This window comes from Littorina saxatilis, linkage group LG1 (genome assembly GCF_037325665.1).
Source record: "Littorina saxatilis isolate snail1 linkage group LG1, US_GU_Lsax_2.0, whole genome shotgun sequence".
Classification (NCBI taxonomy): domain Eukaryota; kingdom Metazoa; phylum Mollusca; class Gastropoda; order Littorinimorpha; family Littorinidae; genus Littorina; species Littorina saxatilis.
The window spans coordinates 20,840,461-20,860,987 of NC_090245.1; the positions used below are offsets into that span (position 1 = coordinate 20,840,461).

General features: G+C 40.6%; 1 protein-coding gene across 1 annotated transcript in view; it reads left to right on the top strand.

Annotated features, from left to right (window-relative positions):
• Positions 1-20,527, top strand: part of LOC138964445 (GPI ethanolamine phosphate transferase 1-like) — a 29,071-nt gene that overhangs the window by 4,384 nt on the left and 4,160 nt on the right. Inside the window, exons 4-24 of the mRNA XM_070336402.1 lie at positions 4,507-4,605; positions 6,336-6,442; positions 7,774-7,898; positions 8,323-8,453; positions 9,197-9,319; positions 9,664-9,704; positions 10,128-10,187; positions 10,623-10,715; positions 11,830-11,885; positions 12,169-12,190; positions 12,824-12,880; positions 13,254-13,333; positions 13,649-13,830; positions 14,239-14,311; positions 15,083-15,185; positions 15,489-15,581; positions 17,138-17,229; positions 17,582-17,632; positions 17,957-18,014; positions 18,320-18,428; positions 19,104-19,206. Coding sequence (XP_070192503.1) covers positions 4,507-4,605; positions 6,336-6,442; positions 7,774-7,898; positions 8,323-8,453; positions 9,197-9,319; positions 9,664-9,704; positions 10,128-10,187; positions 10,623-10,715; positions 11,830-11,885; positions 12,169-12,190; positions 12,824-12,880; positions 13,254-13,333; positions 13,649-13,830; positions 14,239-14,311; positions 15,083-15,185; positions 15,489-15,581; positions 17,138-17,229; positions 17,582-17,632; positions 17,957-18,014; positions 18,320-18,428; positions 19,104-19,206 — 1,858 coding nt within the window. The remainder of the gene's footprint in view (positions 1-4,506; positions 4,606-6,335; positions 6,443-7,773; positions 7,899-8,322; positions 8,454-9,196; positions 9,320-9,663; positions 9,705-10,127; positions 10,188-10,622; positions 10,716-11,829; positions 11,886-12,168; positions 12,191-12,823; positions 12,881-13,253; positions 13,334-13,648; positions 13,831-14,238; positions 14,312-15,082; positions 15,186-15,488; positions 15,582-17,137; positions 17,230-17,581; positions 17,633-17,956; positions 18,015-18,319; positions 18,429-19,103; positions 19,207-20,527) is intronic.

A 20,527-nucleotide genomic window follows, 5' to 3' on the forward strand; every position in this document is an offset into this window, starting at 1 on the left:
ATTTGGATTACAAACAAGCTCTGAAAATTAAAAAAATTAAAATCATGATTAAAATTAATTTTCCGAAATCGATTTAAAAACAATGTCATCTTATTCCTTGTCGGTCCCTGATTCCATAAACATATAGATACTAGATGAATACCCGCTTCGCCGGGAAGAAGTAGAGCCGAATACCCGGCTTCGCCGGCGCACGAAGGAAAGGAGATAAACGCGCAAAACACTGGAGAAGATAAGGAAGAGTTGTGGACTGACCTTCTAAAAATAGTAACGGGAATATGGATTGAGCGTTATGGACAGTGACCTTCTAAAAATAGTAACGGCAATATGGATTGACGCCACACGAAGGAAGGGAGATAAACACAAAACACTGGAGAAGATAAGGAAGAGTTACTGGGAATGGATGTAGTGGATGTACAGAAAAACCAAAATCGGTTCAGCGCTGCGCGCTGAGAGCACGTGTTGAAAATTCTCATCGACCAGGTTGTGTCCGGGGTCTACCTGAATATGCCCACCAAATTTGAAGCAGATCCATCGAGAACTTTGGCCGTGCATCGCGGACACACAGACAGACAGACAGACACAAGCCGTATATATATATAGATATGTTTGGATTAAAAACAAACTCGGTAAGCTAAAAAGAATAGACATACAGAAAAGCATGTTATCCTGCTCAGCGCGACCACTACCGCACTATTCTGCATGGCTTGTCGATTTCACTGCCTTTGCCACGAGCGGTGGACTGACGAAACTACGAGTATGTGGTCTTGGTGAAAAAAGCAGTGCGTTCAGTTTCATTCTGTGAGTTCCACAGCTTGACTAAATGTTGTTATTTCGCCTTACCCGACTTGTTTTTGTGTCTGTTCCTTTACCTGTGGTATTTTACAGATATTTTGGTTAGCTTTGTTTTTAGTTTCTTTTGAATTAGGCTGATTTTATCCTGGAGAAACACCTTCTTTGGCTTGATCTTTAACAGTTCGCAGAGAAGAAAATGGGAAATATAGCAATAGGAGTGTTAATTATTATGTTTCCAGTACTATGTTTGGGTTCTTGGGTAACATATTTATACAGCTAAATTACACATTATAATTCTGTTTGTCTTGACCAATACTTTTATCCTTGGTAATGAACTTGGGACCTTTTTGACTCACATGCGAAGCAAAAGTGAGTCTATGTACTCGCCCGAGTCGTCCGTCCATCCGTCCGGCCGGCCGGCCGGAAAACTTTAACGTTGAATATTTCTTGGACACTATTCAGTCTATCAGTACCAAATTTGGCAAGATGGTGTATGATGACAAGGCCCCAAAAAACATACATAGCATCTTGACCTTGCTTCAAGGTCAAGGTCGCAGGGGCCATAAATGTTGTCTAAAAAACAGCTATTTTTCACATTTTTCCCATTTTCTCTGAAGTTTTTGAGATTGAATACCTCACCTATATATGATATATAGGGCAAAGTAAGCCCCATCTTTTGATACCAGTTTGGTTTACCTTGCTTCAAGGTCAAGGTCACAGGAGCTCTTCAAAGTTGGATTGTATACATATTTTGAAGTGACCTTGACCCTGAACTATGGAAGATAACTGTTTCAAACTTAAAAATTATGTGGGGCACATGTTATGCTTTCATCATGAGACACATTTGGTCACATATGATCAAGGTCAAGGTCACTTTGACCCTTATGAAATTCCCGCAGTGGGGCACTGCGGTTATGAAATTAAAGGCCCCTCCTGTTTTTGGAACCGCAGGAGCTTTCTAGTTTGCTGTTAGGTAGATTTTTGGTTCCTCTTTCCTGTCATGCTCTCTTTTTCTTCATGAATTCTTTTCTTTTTTCTGCCTTCTTGCTCATTCACCTGTATTTTTTCCAAAAATCTCTTCTCTTGCCGCTTGTCTCGCGATTCATGTATAGTTTAATCTGTTAGTGTTCTGATGTAAGTCCAGCAGTAGATAGGTTAAGCCTATTTTAACATACTGGAAACTGGTAATCTTCCAGTAGGTATTAATTTAGTTTTACTAAAGCCTGCTGGGACACAAGTAATGGGTTAGTGCATTTGTAAACAGGAATCGCTTGACAAGTGGCCCCCTTCATCCCCCCCTTCCTCGTCCTGATATGGCTCTGCGTAGTCGGCTGGACGTTAAGCAACAAATAAACAAACAAACAAACAAACAAAGACCCTTATGAAATGTGACCAAAATAAGGTAGTGAACCACTAAAAGTGACCATATCTCATGGTAGAAAGAGCCAATAAGCACCATTGTACTTCCTATGTCTTGAATTAACAGCTTTGTGTTGCATGACCTTGACCTTGGGTCAAGGTCACATGTATTTTGGTAGGAAAAATGTGCAAAGCAGAAGGTCAAGCATGTGAGTCGTATGGGCTTTGCCCTTCTTGTTTACTCTCTCTTTCGTCGAATTGACGAAGGACGTTCAAGCGCTGGGAGAAAACCTCAGTCGGGTAAGCGAGGGAGTGATTTACCTACTCCTTGTTTATGAGACAACCCAGAAGGATTATCTGCCGCTTCGTTTGATTGCTGAGCGATTGGTTTAATTGATTTTGTGATTGTGCATTATGCGTGGTGTTGACATCGTGTGGTGAGGTTTACTCTCCCGTCTTCACATCATCCGAAACCGTATGTTGTATCTTGTGTATCTGTCCAAAAACTGAGGATTAGGGAAGTGCGTACGTGGTGTCTAAATCTCGAGATCCCCACCTCTTTTTGCTTATAAGAAATACGGCACTTTTGCGCGACTGACCTTTTTGAATTCCAAATGCCATTCCGTAAAATGAATCATATGTTGTTACATTCAGATTTTGAAATCGATCACCAATGCAGGGCTGTTGCTGAATAATCACCTTTTGCTTCAAATGCTTACAATAAAGCGTGACAGATAGTATTGTACTCGAGAGATATGTGAAACGTCTTCAGCGTCTCATCTTCCAAAACTGTCCGGTGTCACGAACTGAAAACTCTGCTGAACAATTCCTCTCAGTGCTGTCAATGCGCATGCACCAATCTTGGACTTAAAAAACGCGACCCTTTGACCAAACGAACCATGGGTTAGGGTTAGGATTAGGGTTAGGGTAAGGGTTAGGATAAGGGTTAGGGTTAGGTTGTTCACGACCTGATTAATCTCCCCATGTTAGCGCATGCGCATTGACCACAATGAGAAGGATTGTTCAGGCAGAGTTTTCAGTTCGTGACACCGGCTCCAAGTTGTTTATTTGTTCGTTTAGTTTTGTTTCTTCGTTGTTTATTTTCGTGTCATTGTAGATTTTCTTTTTACATACACAAGAGAAAGTAAACAAGTCGAGTAAAGCAAAATTACTACATTTGGTCTATCTGTACAACTCACAGAATGAAATTGAACGCACTGCTTTTTTTCACCAAGACAATATAGCTTTGTCGATACCGCTGACACGTTTACGTGCAAAGCGTGCTGAAAGTGACAGGCCAGTATATTGCGTTTAACAGAAAAGCGCTCTTTTGTATTCTTTTGAACTTTCAGAGCTTGTTTTTAATCCAAACATGGCATATTTATGTTTTAGAATTCAGGAAATGATACAGAATAAGATGAAGTCATTTTTGGGTTGATTACAAATAGTTTAATTTTAATTACAATTTTTGACTCACATGCGAAGCAAAAGTGAGTCTATGTACTCACCCGAGTCGTCCGTCCGTCCGTCCGTCCGGAAAACTTTAACGTTGGATATTTCTTGGACACTATTAAGTCTATCAACACCTGATGTGGCCTGATGGTGTATGGTTACAAGATCTCAAAAAACATGTGCGGCAACTTGACCTCACTTCAAGTTCAAGGTCACAGGGGCCGTAATTGTTGCCTTAAAAACGACCATTTTTCACATTTTCGCATTTTTTTCTGAAGTTATCGAGAATGGCAACCTTAGCTATGTATGCTATACAGGGCAATGTAAGCCCTATCTTTGGACACCAGTTTGGTTGACCTTGCTTCAAGGTCAAGGTCGCAAGGGTCCTTTAAAGTTGGATTGTATACATATTTTGAAGTGACCTTGACCCTGAACTATGGAAGATAACTGTTTCAAACTTAAAAATTATGTGGGGCACATGTTATGCTTTCATCATGAGACACATTTGGTCACATATGATCAAGGTCAAGGTCACTTTGACCCTTATGAAATGTGACCAAAATAAGGTAGTGAACCACTAAAAGTGACCATATCTCATGGTAGAAAGAGCCAATAAGCACCATTGTACTTCCTATGTCTTGAATTAACAGCTTTGTGTTGCATGACCTTGGATGACCTTGACCTTGGGTCAAGGTCACATGTATTTTGGTATGGAAAATGTGTAAAGCAGTTCTTAAAGTATGGTGTCATTGCTAGGTTTAGTTATTTGAAGGTCAAGGTCATGTCAAGGTCAAGCATGTGAGTCGTATGGGCTTTGCCCTTCTTGTTTATGATATATGAACATTATTTTCCTGTTGTATGTTCACACTTTCTAAGTTTTTTCCTTGTCTATTTTGTTTTCAGGATGGAAGGAAAATCCAGTGGAGTTTGATTCAGTGTTCAACGAAAGTCGCAATACGTGGTCCTGGGGCAGTCCTGATATTTTGCCTATGTTTGCAAAAGGTGATTCGTGTTTTGTTATCATCAGGCCTGGGAATGATACGCCTTTCGTCGTAAATACGACGAAGTCCTTTTCTAATTGTGTGCCCTTAAAAATGCTTAAAACACAACATTTTCCCGTCGGTACGCCCAAACCACTTTTACTCATTCCCAGGCCTGTATCATGGTTGAAGGTTTAGTTTTTGTGCATGTGACACAAACAAGAACTCGGTACTAGAAGCAACAACAACAACAAAATACCAGATAAATAAATACGTACATAAAATAAAGAAATTTATGTAATGAAATTTGATTTATTGCTCTTCATTTCTTCGAAATTGTAAGTGAAACTAAAAACTTTAAGTCCAGTTCAGTTTGTTGGTGTGTGTAGTCTTATAGTTATATTTACTAGTGATATCAAGGTACTTTTGAGCACACCTGCTACATTTGCCCACGATGAACTACCTCTTTGATTTTTGTTGGTTTTCGACAGCACAAAAACAACAGCCCTTTTTACATTTAGTCAAGTTTTGACTAAATGTTTTAACGTAGAGGGGGGAATCAAGACGAGGGTCGTGGTGTCTGTGTGTGTGTAGAGCGATTCAGAGTAAACTACTGGACCGATCTTTATGAAATTTTACATGAGAGTTCCTGGGTATGATATCCCCAGATATTTTTTTCATGTTTTGGATAAATGTCTTTGATGACGTCATATCCGGATTTTTGTAAAAGTTGAGGCAGCACTGTCACACCCTCATTTTTCAATACAATAAATTGAAATTTTGGCAAAACAATCTTCGACGAAGGCCGGACTTTGGTATTGCATTTCAGCTTGGAGGCTTAAAAATTAATTAATGACTTTGGTCATTAAAAATCCGAAAATTGTAATTAAAATTATTTTTTTATAAAACGATCCAAAATTACGTTTATCTTATTCTTCATCATTTTCTGATTCCAAGAAACATATAAATATGTTATATTCGGATTAAAAACAAGCTCTGAAAATTAAAAATATAAAAATTATGATTAATATTAAATTTCCAAAATCGATTTAAAAACAATTTCATCTTATTCCTTGTCTGTTCCTGATTCCAAAAACATATAGATATGATATGTTTGGATTAAAAACACGTTCAGAAAGTTAAAAAGAATAGAGATATAGAAAAGCGTGCTTTCCTCTTCAGCGCAACCGCTACCGCGCTTTTCTGGATTGTCAATTTCACTGCCTTTGCCACGAGCGGTGGACAGACGATGCTACGAGTGTACGGTCTTGCGGAAAAAAATGCAATGCGTTCAGTTTCATTCTGTGAGTTCGACTGAGCTTGACTACATGTTGTATTTTCGCCTTACACGACTTGTTTTTACGGTATCCCGACCGACCCTATTTTTTCGCGCGACCCTAGACTTTTTTTTGGCATTGGGGGGGGGGGGGGGGGGGGGGAGTCTTTGTTTTTTGGCAAAATAACTTAAAAAATGTGGGGTTTTTTTAGAAAAGAAAAAAAATATCCCGACCTACCGACCCCATTTTTTTTGCCTTTGTTACCATAAACAGACTTTTTTTGGGGGGGGGGGGGCCTAAAGATGAGTATGCGTGTGTACAGTTTGTTGATTGGCTATTTCTTTGCACATGTACACTCGGAGGTAATTTGTATACCTGTGAAAATGAAGCCAATCAAGATGAGTGGTATTGAAACCACAACGGTACACTGTTTGGTTATTTTTATTGATGCTATCAAATTTGTGTTTGCAACCAGGAGCTACCGGGGATCATGTGACAATCAACTGTTACCCTGCGCACTTTGAAGACTTTGCTGGCTCTGACATGACACAGCTAGACCTGTGGGTCTTCAAGGCTGTCAAGGTGAGTGGAAGTTGCTCCTGTCGAAGATCATATTGTACTCTGAATTTAGCAGGCATGGGAATGGTCCGCAGATCCGCTAATTTCAGTGGTTTTCGTGAGGAGTTTCAGCGGGGAAAACAAAATTTCAGCGGGGAAAAAAAACAAATCCCTCAAAAATCGTATATGAGGTTTTTATTCTCAAACGGTCGGGTGTCTTCAAATGGCACAAGCCACTATCCGGAACTGACGGTTGACTTCAGCTTTTGTAGTCTTGGCTGTCCCACGTGATATGAAACAGACGTTCGCGCAACATCCGCTGCATGTGGTTTACTTGTCCGAGACAAAGACGCGTCTCTTGTGTTCGATTTGAAAGAAAACTTCATGTCTTCGGTATCGAATATTGTTCGACGCGGCCAGGATTATGACGAAAAAGGTGTGGTTAACCAGTGGAAATGGGATTGGGTTTCCAAAGAGGTTAAAGTTGGTAACAAGCAAGAGCGGATCGGTGAACACATACGAAAAGTCGACACGCCCGGTCAAGCAAGATGCACCCTTTGTGACAGAGAAATTGTGTACAGCAATCGTGGTTTCATTGCCCTCAGCGAGCATATCTACTAACGAAAAGTGTTTTTTTGTTTTTTTATCATTGTATTATTCATTCCCTTTGATTCAATACCTGGAATAAGAGAAAGTTCAAGATGAGCTGGATCCTATCACATGTTTCCTTGTGGGTTTGACAAGTATGATTGAGAGTGAGAGCAGTCAGTGAATGTTTGCAAGAAAGTCATAAAGTATGCACAATCCTTTGTTCAGAATTTTTAAAACTTAAAGTTGCAGCTAAAACACCTGCATATTTATGTGAAATTAAATGCTAAACTTTGTCCCAAATACCCCTCAGATTGCGTAGATTTTGATCTTTAAAACTTTTTTTTTTCCGGGGGAGGACTCCCGGACCTCCCTGTTTTTGGGTCCCTCTCCTGTTTTCAGCTGACTTTTTATTCAGCCATTCCCATGCCTGATTTAGGGACTTCAGCTATAAAGGAAAAAAGAGTGCTTGTATTTGTTGCCTGTATGTGATGATGTGGGTGGATACGAGATGTGTGTGTGTGTGTGTGCCTCTGTGGGCTTCTTTATGTGAGTGTCAGACTCACAGAGAGAAAGAATGTGTTGTGTGCACATATGCCTGTAGGTTTGTGTGTCTGTGCATGTCTGTGTGTTTCGCTATAAACAAGGTGCAGATGTCCAGGCAGGACAAAAGTAAAGTCTTATAATTTGTTAATTGTAGGAATATTTGTCCTCAATGATTACAACAGACTCTCACTTATTGTTATGTCGCCCAATGTGTTTTGCAGAGATTCTTTGAATCAGCAGAGAAGAATGCCACCCTGATGAACGCTTTGCAGAAGGACAAGTTGGTGTTTTTCTTACACTTGCTAGGCATTGACACCAATGGCCACTCCAACAAGCCTCATTCAGAGTAAGACAATTGAATGAAATAGTGTACACTTTTTGTGCAGTTTTAAGCTGTTGATGTGTGAGCTAGTCGCTTATTCATTGAAAAATGTGTGCATTTTGAACATGCCTTGAAGTTGTTGCTCTAGTCATGGACATTATTTAGATGCGCTTTCCATTTTATCGGCTGGTATCATGCATGTTGATTACAATCTTGGGTGATGGAGTGAGGGGTGGGGAGTTTTTACACATTTTTTTTACCAAACACTCCAGTTTTTGCCCTCTATTTAAACGTTTGTAATTATGAAAGATATAGAGGCTATTTCAACACATGTAATACTAAAATCAAGTAGCTTGGCATCAATGAATTGCCATTAAAAACGAGATTCTCATTTTCCCTCCTGCATCATTTAACACTGCTGTGAATTTCTTCATTGCCGTGGTTTCAGGGAGTACGTGATGAACATCAAGGTGGTGGACGCTGGGGTGCAGAAGGTGGTCCAGATGCTGGACAACTTCTTCAACGAGGACGGCAAGACAGCGTATGTCATGACCTCTGACCACGGCATGACCAACTGGGGTCAGTTTTCATGTATCTGTGTTTTTGTGTGTGAAATGGCATCCTAATCAGTTCTCTTTCAGGTGGTGTTGCAGTGACGCCAAATCAGTTGCCAGAAAAAGGACGCTGATCCTCTCTCCTGATTTTAAATGTGGTTTATATTTTGTCTGAAATTTGTGTAAAAGTGGAACCTGCCCTGGCGACCTGTCAAAGACGACCACACTAAATGATCCCCGACAGGAATTCTCAATATAACTCACCTTTCCATTGCAATCACATGTCTATAGCAACCCCTTTAGATCAGTGCCTTGGGTGGTCGTTATTGACAGGTTCTACTGTACCAAGTATAAATTTCTCATTCCACTATTATAGTGCAATGTGGTATTCATTGGTATGTGTGTGATTGCACTGTAAATAATGTTATGTTGTTGTTTTTCTCCAAATGATTGTACAGCGCTTTGAGCAGGGTTTAAACCCTGGATAGATGTGCTTTATTAATACAGTCAATTCCGGTTAATCGGCCATCCGGATAATCTGCCAATTCCGGATAATCAGCCAATTTTCCCTGGGACCGAATCTTTTCTTCATTCGTAGTTATGTTTTAAAATGTTCGGTTAATCGGCCACTTCGGATAATCGGCCATAGTTCAGTCAGTCCCAAAAGTGGCTGATTAACCGGAGTCGACTGTATTATGCATTATTATTGTTATTATTTTTGGTTAACATAGCAAAGCAGATGCAATACATGAGTAATCTCCCTTGCAGGTTCCCATGGAGCAGGTCACCCCAGCGAGACCTTGACCCCTCTGGTTGCCTGGGGAGCTGGTGTTCGCCAGTCTCTTCCTACTGACGGCAGTTGTGGACAGTTTCCTGACAACTTTTGTAATGGTACGTCTTTGTTAAAAAAGAATTCATTGGGTGTTGTTGTTGTTTTTTTCAGATTGCAACTGTCTTTCAGAAGAAAAGACTTAGTTTTGTGTAATATAGTTGAAGCACTGGTTGCGTGTGATGCCTCTCTTTACAAACATTTTCATACCATCAACAGTAACCTTGTTTATTTTGTTGGTGTGTTTTTGTTTAGATTTTTAAACTTTATAGAAGAAATAAAAGACTTGCAAATTGTGAATGCCGTAGAAACTACAGTTGCTTGTGATGTCTTGTTTTATGTAGTATTTCAAAGCATGAAAGGTAAATTGCATGCAGTCAATAAAACTGTTCTTCCTTCTTTCCAGATTGGCGACTGCAGCACTTGAAGCGGGTTGACGTTTCTCAGGTATCGTCTTACTTTTTCTGACTATATCGCTGTGTGTTTTGGATAAAATAAGAAAGAGGACATCAGCTGATACCAGTGTGGCACAGCCAGGGTTATGTTTGTTATCTTATAATGGAGCACTTATCAGAGGCAATGAATATCTAGAGTTGAGTGCTTCTCTCCCTTTACTTATTTTATCACGTGTAACTGCAAGGTTTTAGATGTGTAGGTGAGTGAAGCCTTTTTTTCTGTCAGCATTTTCTCACAGGCAAAGTAAATTTCAATGAAGAGACTTCGTCAGTGATACTGTAACTATTTGTAAATATGACTGAGTTTAGTTAAAAAAGTAGAGACAAAGCATATTCTGGCAGGTATGTTTTCACTGCTGTACATCAAGCCCCTTTTGTGTTGTGTGAGATTGTATGAAAATGGTCTTGTCTACAGGCAGATGTTGCACCCTTGATGTCTTTCCTTGTGGGTGTTCCATTTCCTGTCAATTCTGTGGTATGTTTTGTTTCGTCATTTGAATATAATTATAATATTCATTGAGATTGTCAGTTGTGACTTTAGAAGGTGTAGGGAGATGGGTTGGGGACTTTGAGAAAGTTTCAACTCACATTTTGTGTGCTTTTGTTTGAAAAGTTTGATGAGGTCACGCTACTGCATTGAATGGTCAAATGTTTTTTAGAAAACCTGTGAAAGTCTGTGGGTTTTTTTTTGGGGGGGGGGTGTTTGGGTGTTTCAGAATTTGTTTCTTATGTGAATAAATAATTAATACACCTTTCTAACAAGATCATAACTTAGATTCCTGGATTTCATTGTGGTCTTCATTTGATGCATATCATCTGCAAAAAAATTAAACATGATTGATAAAAAATGTAATCACTCTCATTCTCATTGTATATATTTACCTATCAGTTTGAATAAACTTTGTTGCAGGGAGTGCTGCCTGTCAATTATCTGGGGGGCTCAGACTTTGAAAAAGCTGAGGGGCTGTTTGCAAATGCGGGACAGATTTTGGCTCAGTACCAGGTTAGTTGTACTTGCTTCTTCTTCTTCTTCTTCTTCTTCTGCGTTTGTGGGCTGAAACTCCCACGTACACTCGTGTTTTTGCACGAGTGGAATTTTACGTGTATGACCGTTTTTACCCCGCTATTAAGGCAGCCATACGCCGTTTTCGGAGGAAGCATGCTGGGTATTTTCTTGTTTCTATAACCCACCGAACTCTGACATGGATTACAGGATCTTTTCCGTGCGCACTTGGTCTTGTGCTTGCGTGTACACACGAAGGGGGATAAGCCACTAGCAGGTCTGCACATAAGTTGACCTGGGAGATCGGAAAAATCTCCACACTTAACCCACCAGGCGGCCGCGGCCGGGATTCAAACCCTCGACCTTCCGATTAAGAGGCCGACGTCTTACCACCCCGCCACAGCGCCCGTCGTTGTACTTGCAAAGAAATGGACAGTGTTTGCATGGCTTGTAGTAAATAAACTTTTTGTCTGGGACACTGCATGGTACAGCAGACTCCCCCTTCAAGACTTCCTCCTTTTTTAGACCCCCCTTTCTCAGATGTTCTGTTCATAGACTGTAAATGTTCCCCCATTATAAGACTCTGTCCCTTTTAAATCCTGAATTTCTTATATTTTTGATGAATGTATTTTTTTATCGGTGAGTACAGTAATCCTTTGTTTTCTAACTTTGTTCATCTTACCACAGTCACTTCGTTGTTTAGAATTTTTTTTTTGTTGTTGTTGCAATGTCAATTACCTACCATTCTTGTTTTTTGATTCTATATTTGTGAAGGTGGTAAAAGGGTGATTCCACTGTATTAAAGAAAGCAGGTAAAGTGCAGCTCTTGTTATTGGATCAAATGATCAGAAAAGATATTTGTAAGATTCTTTGTTGCTCTGTTCAATGGAATGGTCTTCTTAAATCATGATGGAACAGATTCTAAAACTCTGTACACCTACAGTGTAATTGTAGTTACGTTCTAGTGAATGGCAGCTTTAGGTGGGTATGACAGAATAGTAAAAAGGAAGTCATGTACGTGCGTGTCTACGGTTTCCAGAAGACAAAGATTGCTTTAAGAACTCTGAATTTGAACTGAAGACTTTTTGACTAACTCAGTTCTTTTGGTATTCAGGTGAAAATGACGCAGGTTCAGGAGAGAACAATATCAGTTTCGTTCCGGCCATTCCCGTAAGTACATGGTGATTACAACAAAATAACAACAAAAAATGTACTCAACCGATGCAAAAACACACAGATGCATTATTTATTTTCCTTTTCCCTTGACCTGAATTTTTTTCTATCCTCACTGGATTGCACAGTTTGTGAAGCAGGTTTAACTTTTGCGTGCTTCTTCATTATTTTGGTGGTTTGAAGTATGTAAACAGTAATTGGATCTTTTCCGGACAAAGTATAAATGTTTATGAATACTGTGTTGAAATCTAACATTTTGTTTCGGTCTCCTTTTTTTCAGAGATTTGTCTGCATCAGCTCAGGTAAGTAAAAGGCTTTTGGTCTTGTGGAGATTTGTTCCTTGTCTTGTTTGTACAGTGGAACCCCCTTTTTAAGACCTTCAAAAATCTGAGAAAATCAGGTCTTAAAAAGGAGGGGGGTCTTAAAATGGGGGTAAATTTACAGAGGTTATGAACAGAAAGTCTTAGAAAACAGGGTCTTAAAAAGGAGTGTCTTAAATTGGGGGGTCTTAAAAGGGGGTTCCACTGTACAGTGCATGCCTTCTCCTTAGAAACCTGAAAAGCAACAATTGACGTGCAAAGATATGTGATACTGATAGTGCCACTAAATTCAGTGCTAATATATTATATAGACATGTTAATCATGTTTGCCTGATAATTTTTGAAAGCATGAAATTGGTGAGGGATATAATTATGTTGCTACAGTGATTGTTGTTGAGAGAAACACTTTCTTGTTACAGTACCATTTGAGCTTTACAAGTCATGGTGAAGTCAAGAGCAAAATAATATTCATGAACTACTTGCAAACTAAACTGTCCATTTCCAGTGTATACACATTGCTGTACAACTAGTTGTGTAACTTCTGCTGGATGTGGTTGTACTGTTGTATTGATAAGTCAATAACTGATTGTTTTTGATAGTTTTGACTGCTTTCAGGTTGATCTCATGAGAAACATCAGGAATCTCATAAACAACGGGAGATACAGCGATGCAGTAAGTACTAATCAGAGATTTCTTTTGTAAGATATTTTCACCAACAAACATTGTTTTTTTCAGACTGAGAAAAAGTGTATTTTTTCGCACCGTGATGAGCCAAAATTGTAGGCACCTCTTAAAGAAAGTGAGATATGTACAACGACGCTGTAACTTATTGGAAGTGATTCCTTTATCAAAATTGTTTCCCTTCAACACACAGTGTTTCTAAGACTGAATAGTATGCTGTTCATGTGTTGTTTTGTTGTTGTTGTTTTGCATGGTGACAAGCTTTGTGTTCAAATGCCCTAACAATTATTGGTTTGATTAATGTGCTGTTGATACTTAATTATACGATCTGAGCATTAGCAGAGCACTTTCACCCTTGTTTCAGATCAATGAGAGCAAGTTTGTTATTGACACTGCTCTCAAAGGACTGCGTTACTACCAGACATATGACCGCTTCTTTCTTGGGTAAGTTCCTTTAAGAATGTAGAACAAGTTCTGGTTTTGGATTTTTTGTGTTTCTTTCTTTCTGCCTCTGTTTCTTTCCTCATAGATTCCTGTAGATAACCATATCTTGGAGTTTGTATCATTTGTCTGACAGTGCAAGTGGAAATGCGTGAGCATGTGTACGTTCAGTGGTTGGTCGATTTGTTGTTTGTTCTTCTTTATTTTCTTCTCTTTTTTTTTCTTCTTTTTTTTTAAGCTTGGAAAGAATTCTGCCCTGAAGCTAAATTGATAAATTCCATGCCCATAGTTTTGATCTGCCGTCTGCATTTGTTCCAGCATCAGCGTAACACTAGGATTCCTGGGGTGGATGGGCTATGTGCTCCATCTGATCGTGGCCGACCACACAATCGTGGGACCATCTACTCTACAAGGGAAATCGCTTGGTGCACAAGGGGGCATTCCCGTCATGTATCACGTCTTTGCCACCATTGGTGTCCTTGTGGCTCTGCTGCTTTATGGTAATAATTGAAGGAGTGAGAGAAGTGTGAGGCAGTGTCAGGGATAGAAAGAGTGTGTGTGTTGTGCCTGTGTGTATTGTATACCTGTCTCTGCTGCATGATTGAAATTATGAAGGAATGAGGCTATGTTAGTCTGTGCCTCTGTCTGTGCCTCTGTCTGTGCCTCTGTCTGTGCGCATATTTGTGAATGTTTGCATGTATGTATGTTTGCGTGTATGCATGTTTGGGTGCATGCATCCGCATGTGTGTGGTGCATGCAAGCACACTATGAATTGTATTTGCATATGGATTTGCATAAATGTAAATCCTTGAATCATCTTTTCTTGTATCGACCACAAACACACTTCTGTCACTTTTCAGAGAATTGTTACATCGATTTTAATCGCCAGCATTTTGTTTTTGCTACAGTTCAATCTTTACCATGGACTTACTACCTTTACTGCCTGACACCAGTTCTGCTGTGGATGAAGTTTGCACAAGGGTAAGATTTAAAGGAAAATGTACGGAGAGTCATATCTGTTTTGTAAACTGTATCTTTTCTCTCTGTTAGCATGTCTGTCGCTCCCATGGGGTCGCCTTCACGCGGCAGGAGCGTTTAAACAGAGCTACCCCACCCCTTTACTTCTCTTCTTTTGTCTTATTTCTGCCTTACCAGTCCTTTCACCTATATTTCCTTCCAAGAAAACTCTCCCTACTATTCCCTGCAGTTTTCCAATTCTTTTCTTGTTGTCTTATTTCTACCTGACTGGATCCATCACCTTTATTTCACTTACCAAAAGTCTTCTTTTCCACATCCTTATTTCTCTGCACCCCGCATGTTGTAAGAGGCGACTAACGGATTCTGTTTCTCCTTTTACCCTTGTTAAGTGGTTCTTGTATAGAATATAGTCAATGTTTGTAAAGATTTTAGTCAAGCAGTATGTAAGAAATGTTTAGTCCTTTGTACTGGAAACTTGCATTCTCCCAGTAAGGTCATATATTGTACTACGTTGCAAGCCCCTGGAGCAATTTTTTGATTAGTGCTTTTGTGAACAAGAAACACTTAACAAGTGGCTCTATCCCATCTCCCCCCTTTCCCCTATCCCATCTCCCCCCTTTCTCTCGTCGCGATATAACCTTCATGGTTGAAAACGACGTTAAACACCAAATAAAGAAAGAAAGCATGTCTGTCTTTCTGTGTGTGTGGGTGTGTACATGCAGGTGTGTGTCTGTGGGTGTGTGCGCAATCTAACAGTGTGAACTCTGTTTTCAGATGGAACACAATTTATGCTGCTTTGAAAGGTGTGATAAAGGAGGCTTATGTCATGCCGATGGCCCTTTCCACCCTTTTCTGCTTCCTTGGTCTGGAAATTACTGTGAGTTCCATTTCGTTGTTGTGGTCGTTGCATTTGCTTATTTTGTTTCATTCAAAGTTTGGATGGTTCTTAGATATCAAGTTTTAAACATGTGATTGATTTCTTGCAGTTCATTGCATGTTGTTAATAGGTTGACTTATAGTTGTACATGTACCAGCAAATTTACCTGGGGTTATACCCTTTTTTCACCTTTTTGTAACTGCACTTTTTGTGGGCTCTACAAAAATTACACTGTCTACTGAACCAAAAAGCAGTGAACAGTGCAGTGATTCATGTTTTTATTTTTCTCTTCTCACTTTTTAGGTGATGAGTTTCTTTTACCGTGAACTGCTGTCAGTGGGCCTGGTTGGTATGGCATTTTGGGCCATCAGTACTCCTCTCTGGAACACTCACAGGGTCAGTTCCCTCTGTTGATGCTAAACCAATGAAATTTGAGTTTTTGAAACTGTTTAGCATATTCTGTATCCAATGGAAATGTGCAGAAGAGGAGTGGTAGAAAACAGAGGGAATTTGATTCATTCATTGGTCCACAATGCTCTGAATAATGGAAAGAGAGAAGTGTGATGGAAAGTGTCAAACGAATCTAAACTTTACGTTTGCAGTTGGTCTATACAAACTGTGCTACACAAGGTCTATTCGTCAAACTGTATAAAAGGTACTCACCTAACAAGATCTATATGCACTACCATGGTACTCCCCTTTAAAGATCACCAAAAATCAGGTCTTAAACAAGAGGTAAGGGACGGGGATGTAGCTCAGTCGGTAGCGCGCTGGATTTGTATCCAGTTGGCCGCTGTCAGCGTGAGTTCGTCCCCACGTTCAGCGAGAGATTTATTTCTCAGAGTCAACTTTGTGTGCAGACTCTCCTCGGTGTCCGAACACCCCCGTGTGTACACGCAAGCACAAGACCAAGTGCGCACAAAAAAGATCCTGTAATCCATGTCAGAGTTCGGTGGGTTATAGAAACACGAAAATACCCAGCATGCTGCCTCCGAAAGCGGCGTATGGCTGCCTAAATGGCGGGGTAAAAACGGCCATACACGTAAAATTCCACTCGTGCAAAACACGAGTGTATGTGAGAGTTTCAGCCCACGAACGCAGAAGAAGAAGAAAAAAACCCAAGAGGTCTGGTAGTCTTTAACCCCTTGACTGCCTTAGGACGGGTATACCCGTCCTGCACTTGTGCATTATTTCCATGATTAGATACTAAAAACAGATTCTTGGTTGAATTTCCTTTAAAAATAACATAGGTTTTACTTTCTTACCTACTGCCAGTTTGGAGCTAGAATTTTTTGTGAATTATTACACCCCGAACTCCAATATTCCCTGGCAGTCAGGAAGTTTTGATTGGCAGCGAAAGGGTTAAAATGGCGGTAATTTAGAGAGGTTATGAACAGAACATGTGTACAAGTAAAGGCCTTAAAAGGAGGAAGTCTTCAATCAAGGGGGTGGGGTGGCTTAAAAGGAGGGTTCTTCTTCTTCTTCTTCTGCGTTCGTGGGCTGAAACTCCCACGTACACTCGTGTTTTTTGCACGAGTGGAATTTTACGTGTATGACCGTTTTTTACCCCGCCATTTAGGCAGCCATACGCCGTTTTCGGAGGAAGCATGCTGGGTATTTTCATGTTTCTATAACCCACCGAACTCTGACATGGATTACAGGATCTTTTTCGTGCGCACTTGGTCTTGTGCTTGCGTGTACACACGGGGGGTGTTCGGACACCGAGGAGAGTCTGCACACAAAGTTGACTCTGAGAAATAAATCTCTCGTCGAACGTGGGGACGAACTCACGCTGACAGCGGCCAACTGGATACAAATCCAGCGCGCTACCGACTGAGCTACATCCCCGCCCAAAAGGGGGGTTCCACTCTACCTGTTTTTCACCATATGACTCTAATGAGTCTTTTGTTTAGTTGTAACTCATATCAATATTTTTTTTGGGGGGTGTGCAGACGACCTGCCTTTGCTGGATGACAAGCTGTCTACTCATGGCTGTGTTTCCTCTGTTGCCTGTGGTTGGGGGCAGTACTAACTACCCGGTGGTGTAAGTACTGCACGCGTGTGTGTGACTGTGTGTGTGTGTGTGTGTGCGTGAGTGTGTACAAGCGTGGGTGAGTGTGTGCATGCGTGTGTGTGTGTGTTTAGGTGTGTTTGCTATGCTTCAGTGAAAAAAACTTTGGGGGAGGGGGGGTTGTTGGTTGTAGTGGAGGGTTGTTCTTGTCTTTGTCATTTGTGTCATTGGTTTAGCAAGTTTGAATCCTTCTACCCTTGGCTACTTGCAGAGAAATGGTATCAAGTGTGGCAATATGCAGCAAATACATTAGAGGTCCTGTAGCGTTATAAAATATAATGCACATTGATTTAAGTCTTGCTGAAATTCCTTTTTTTTTTTTCAGACTGTTGTCAGGAGTGCTGTCTTTCCTGCTTGGCATTTACATGATATGGCGGTAAGCTCACATTTTTATTTTAGGTATTTTATGAATAAACATACTGCAGAAAAATGAGATATTTCTTTTATTTCCACTTCTTTATATTCTATTTTCTTTCTTCTTTTTTCATGAAAAGTGCATTTTCAAAGAATAATGGGTCATCCAGTAAAAGCTGGTAAGCTTTACATGTACGCAAAACTATGTTCTCAACGCACCCAAACATGGCTAGGTTTTGAGAGGCGGACTTTGCTTTTAATGCTAAAAAGAAAACATTATCTTCTTATTTTCGATTGTTATAACAAAGTTGACATCTCGGATGAATTTTCATTGATTATTTTCCAGGCTATGGGACCAGAATGGAAGCATCGATACAGTATCGAAGACTTTGCTCTGTATTCAGGTGGGTGAGAGAGAAAATCGCAGAGAGAGAGAGAGAACAGACCAATGTATAGAAGATGATTTGGTGAGAGAGAAACATTGCAAAAGACGAAGAAAGGGGACAAGAAAATGTAAGGTTTTTTTGAAATAATTTGTATTCAATGTATTTTTTATTTTTTATTACATTTATTTTTTTCTGCTGAAAAATATCCCAAGCATGTCCTAATTCCAGCATGTTAATTAATAGTTATCCTTGCTAGAGGAACAGTTTCTACTAGATTGTTGCTAGAAACCTTTCAAAAAGTGTGCTGTTTGTTACACTTACAGGTGGCTGTGATTGCCATAGCAACCATCATCGTCAAGGTGACGTCAGACAGGATTGCTGTCAAGACTGCTTCTCCTTTCTTCACACAAGCGCTCAGCTGGATCATCCTGTGTAAGTCATTTTAATTTTCAATGTATTCATCAACTTCTTTGTCTGGAGACTCAGAGATAGTATCCATGTCCCACCCCCGTGTCACAACTGTGACACGTAAAAGGCCTTGGTAAGTGCTGGTGGCTGAATACACCTGAAAACGCACACACCTGGGTAGCGCGACTCTGTTGCTACTAGCTTTCGACTGGGTGGAAGCGACCTGAAATTCCCAGCGATGGGACAAAAAAGTAATATAAATGAAGAACAAATTTTTATGATTGTTTTTTTCTGGCATACTGACTTAAAATACAATGCTACAGTTTACAGGGCTGTGTGGGTCACACAGGCACACATGCATACATACTGCTCAGGCATAATCTCAAAGGAGAATCCAAATTCAGAAGAAGACTTCAAAACAAAGGATATTCTGACTGCTTGAAATTCCTCAGAGCTTGAAAGAGATTTGCATTCTAATGGTTAGATGTTTACATAGTTTATTACCCTTGCTGCTGTTAGCTCCCTGTTAAGAAACAGTTCAGAGACTTTGTCACTAAACACTTTCTTTCTGTGCATTATTTTGACCTGCTATCAAAGTTTGACGTTTTGCAAAACAGTGCAGAGACTTTGTCACTAAACCGTTTCTTTCTGTGCATTATTTTGACCTGCTACATGTATCAAAGTTTGACGTTTTTGCAGGTGTTTCCCCACTGTTGCCGTTGCTGACGGACATCAGTGTTGATGTACGCCTCTTGAGTCTTGGCCTTGCCTTCATGGCTCCCTACATTCTCACTAGTATTACGTATCCTTTGGGTAGGATGGTGTGTATGTGGTTTACGTCTAGATTCACTGGCAGCTAGCAGTCACTGATCTATTCATATACTTCTCTCAGTGTACACCACTGTCTGCATGCTCTCTCCCTCTCTCTCTCTTTCTCATACTCTCCAACACACACACACACACACACACACACACACACACACACACACACTCACACACACACTCACACTCACACACACACACACACACACACACACACACACACCCTTCCCCAACCGCTTGCTTACAAGGTCCTGTTTGTCTCTTTTTTTGAGAGTGATATGTTTGTTTTTGCCTTGACATGTGTACATTCATTGTGTTGAGAAATGCGCCTCTGTATGCAGTTTTGTGTGGTAAGCTAGAAGACACAATAGACGATGTTCGGAAATAACGCTTGTTGGGTTTGTATGGGTTGTGAAAGAGTGAATACTCTTGCTTTTACTGAGGCACGCTATCCACACGTACTCTTGCTTTTACTGAGGCACGCTATCCACACGTACTCTTGCTTTTACTGAGGCACGCTATCCACACGTACTCTTGCTTTTACTGAGGCACGCTATCCACACGTACTCTTGCTTTTACTGAGGCACGCTATCCACACGTACTCTTGCTTTTACTGAGGCACGCTATCCACATGTACTCTTGCTTTTACTGAGGCACGCTATCCACACGTACTCTTGCTTTTACTGAGGCACGCTATCCACACGTACTCTTGCTTTTACTGAGGCACGCTATCCACACGTACTCTTGCTTTTACTGAGGCAAACTTCCCACACATGCTCTTGTCCACGTGTTTCAGACACACCCTCTCATAAGTAAGTGGTCTATAATGTCATGTGGGGGCGGGGATGTAGCTCAGTCGGTAGCGCGCTGGATTTGTATCCAGTTGGCCGCTGTCAGCGTCAGTTCGTCCCCACGTTCGGCGAGAGATTTATTTCTCAGAGTCAACTTTGTGTGCAGACTCGCCTCGGTGTCCGAACACCCCCCGTGTGTACACGCAAGCACAAGACCAAGTGCGCACGAAAAAGAACCTGTAATCCATGTCAGAGTTCGGTGGGTTATAGAAACACGAAAATACCCAGCATGCTTCCTCCAAAAACGGCGTATGGCTGCCTAAATGGCGGGGTAAAAAACGGTCATACACGTAAAATTCCACTCGTGCAAAAAACACGAGTGTACGAGGGAGTTTCAGCCCACGAACGCAGAAGAAGACGAAGAAGTCACATGGGAAAATGTAACTTGGCAACGTGTTTGCACTTGACTCAATGTCAGGGGCACGTACTTTGCAACACCGCTTGAAAATC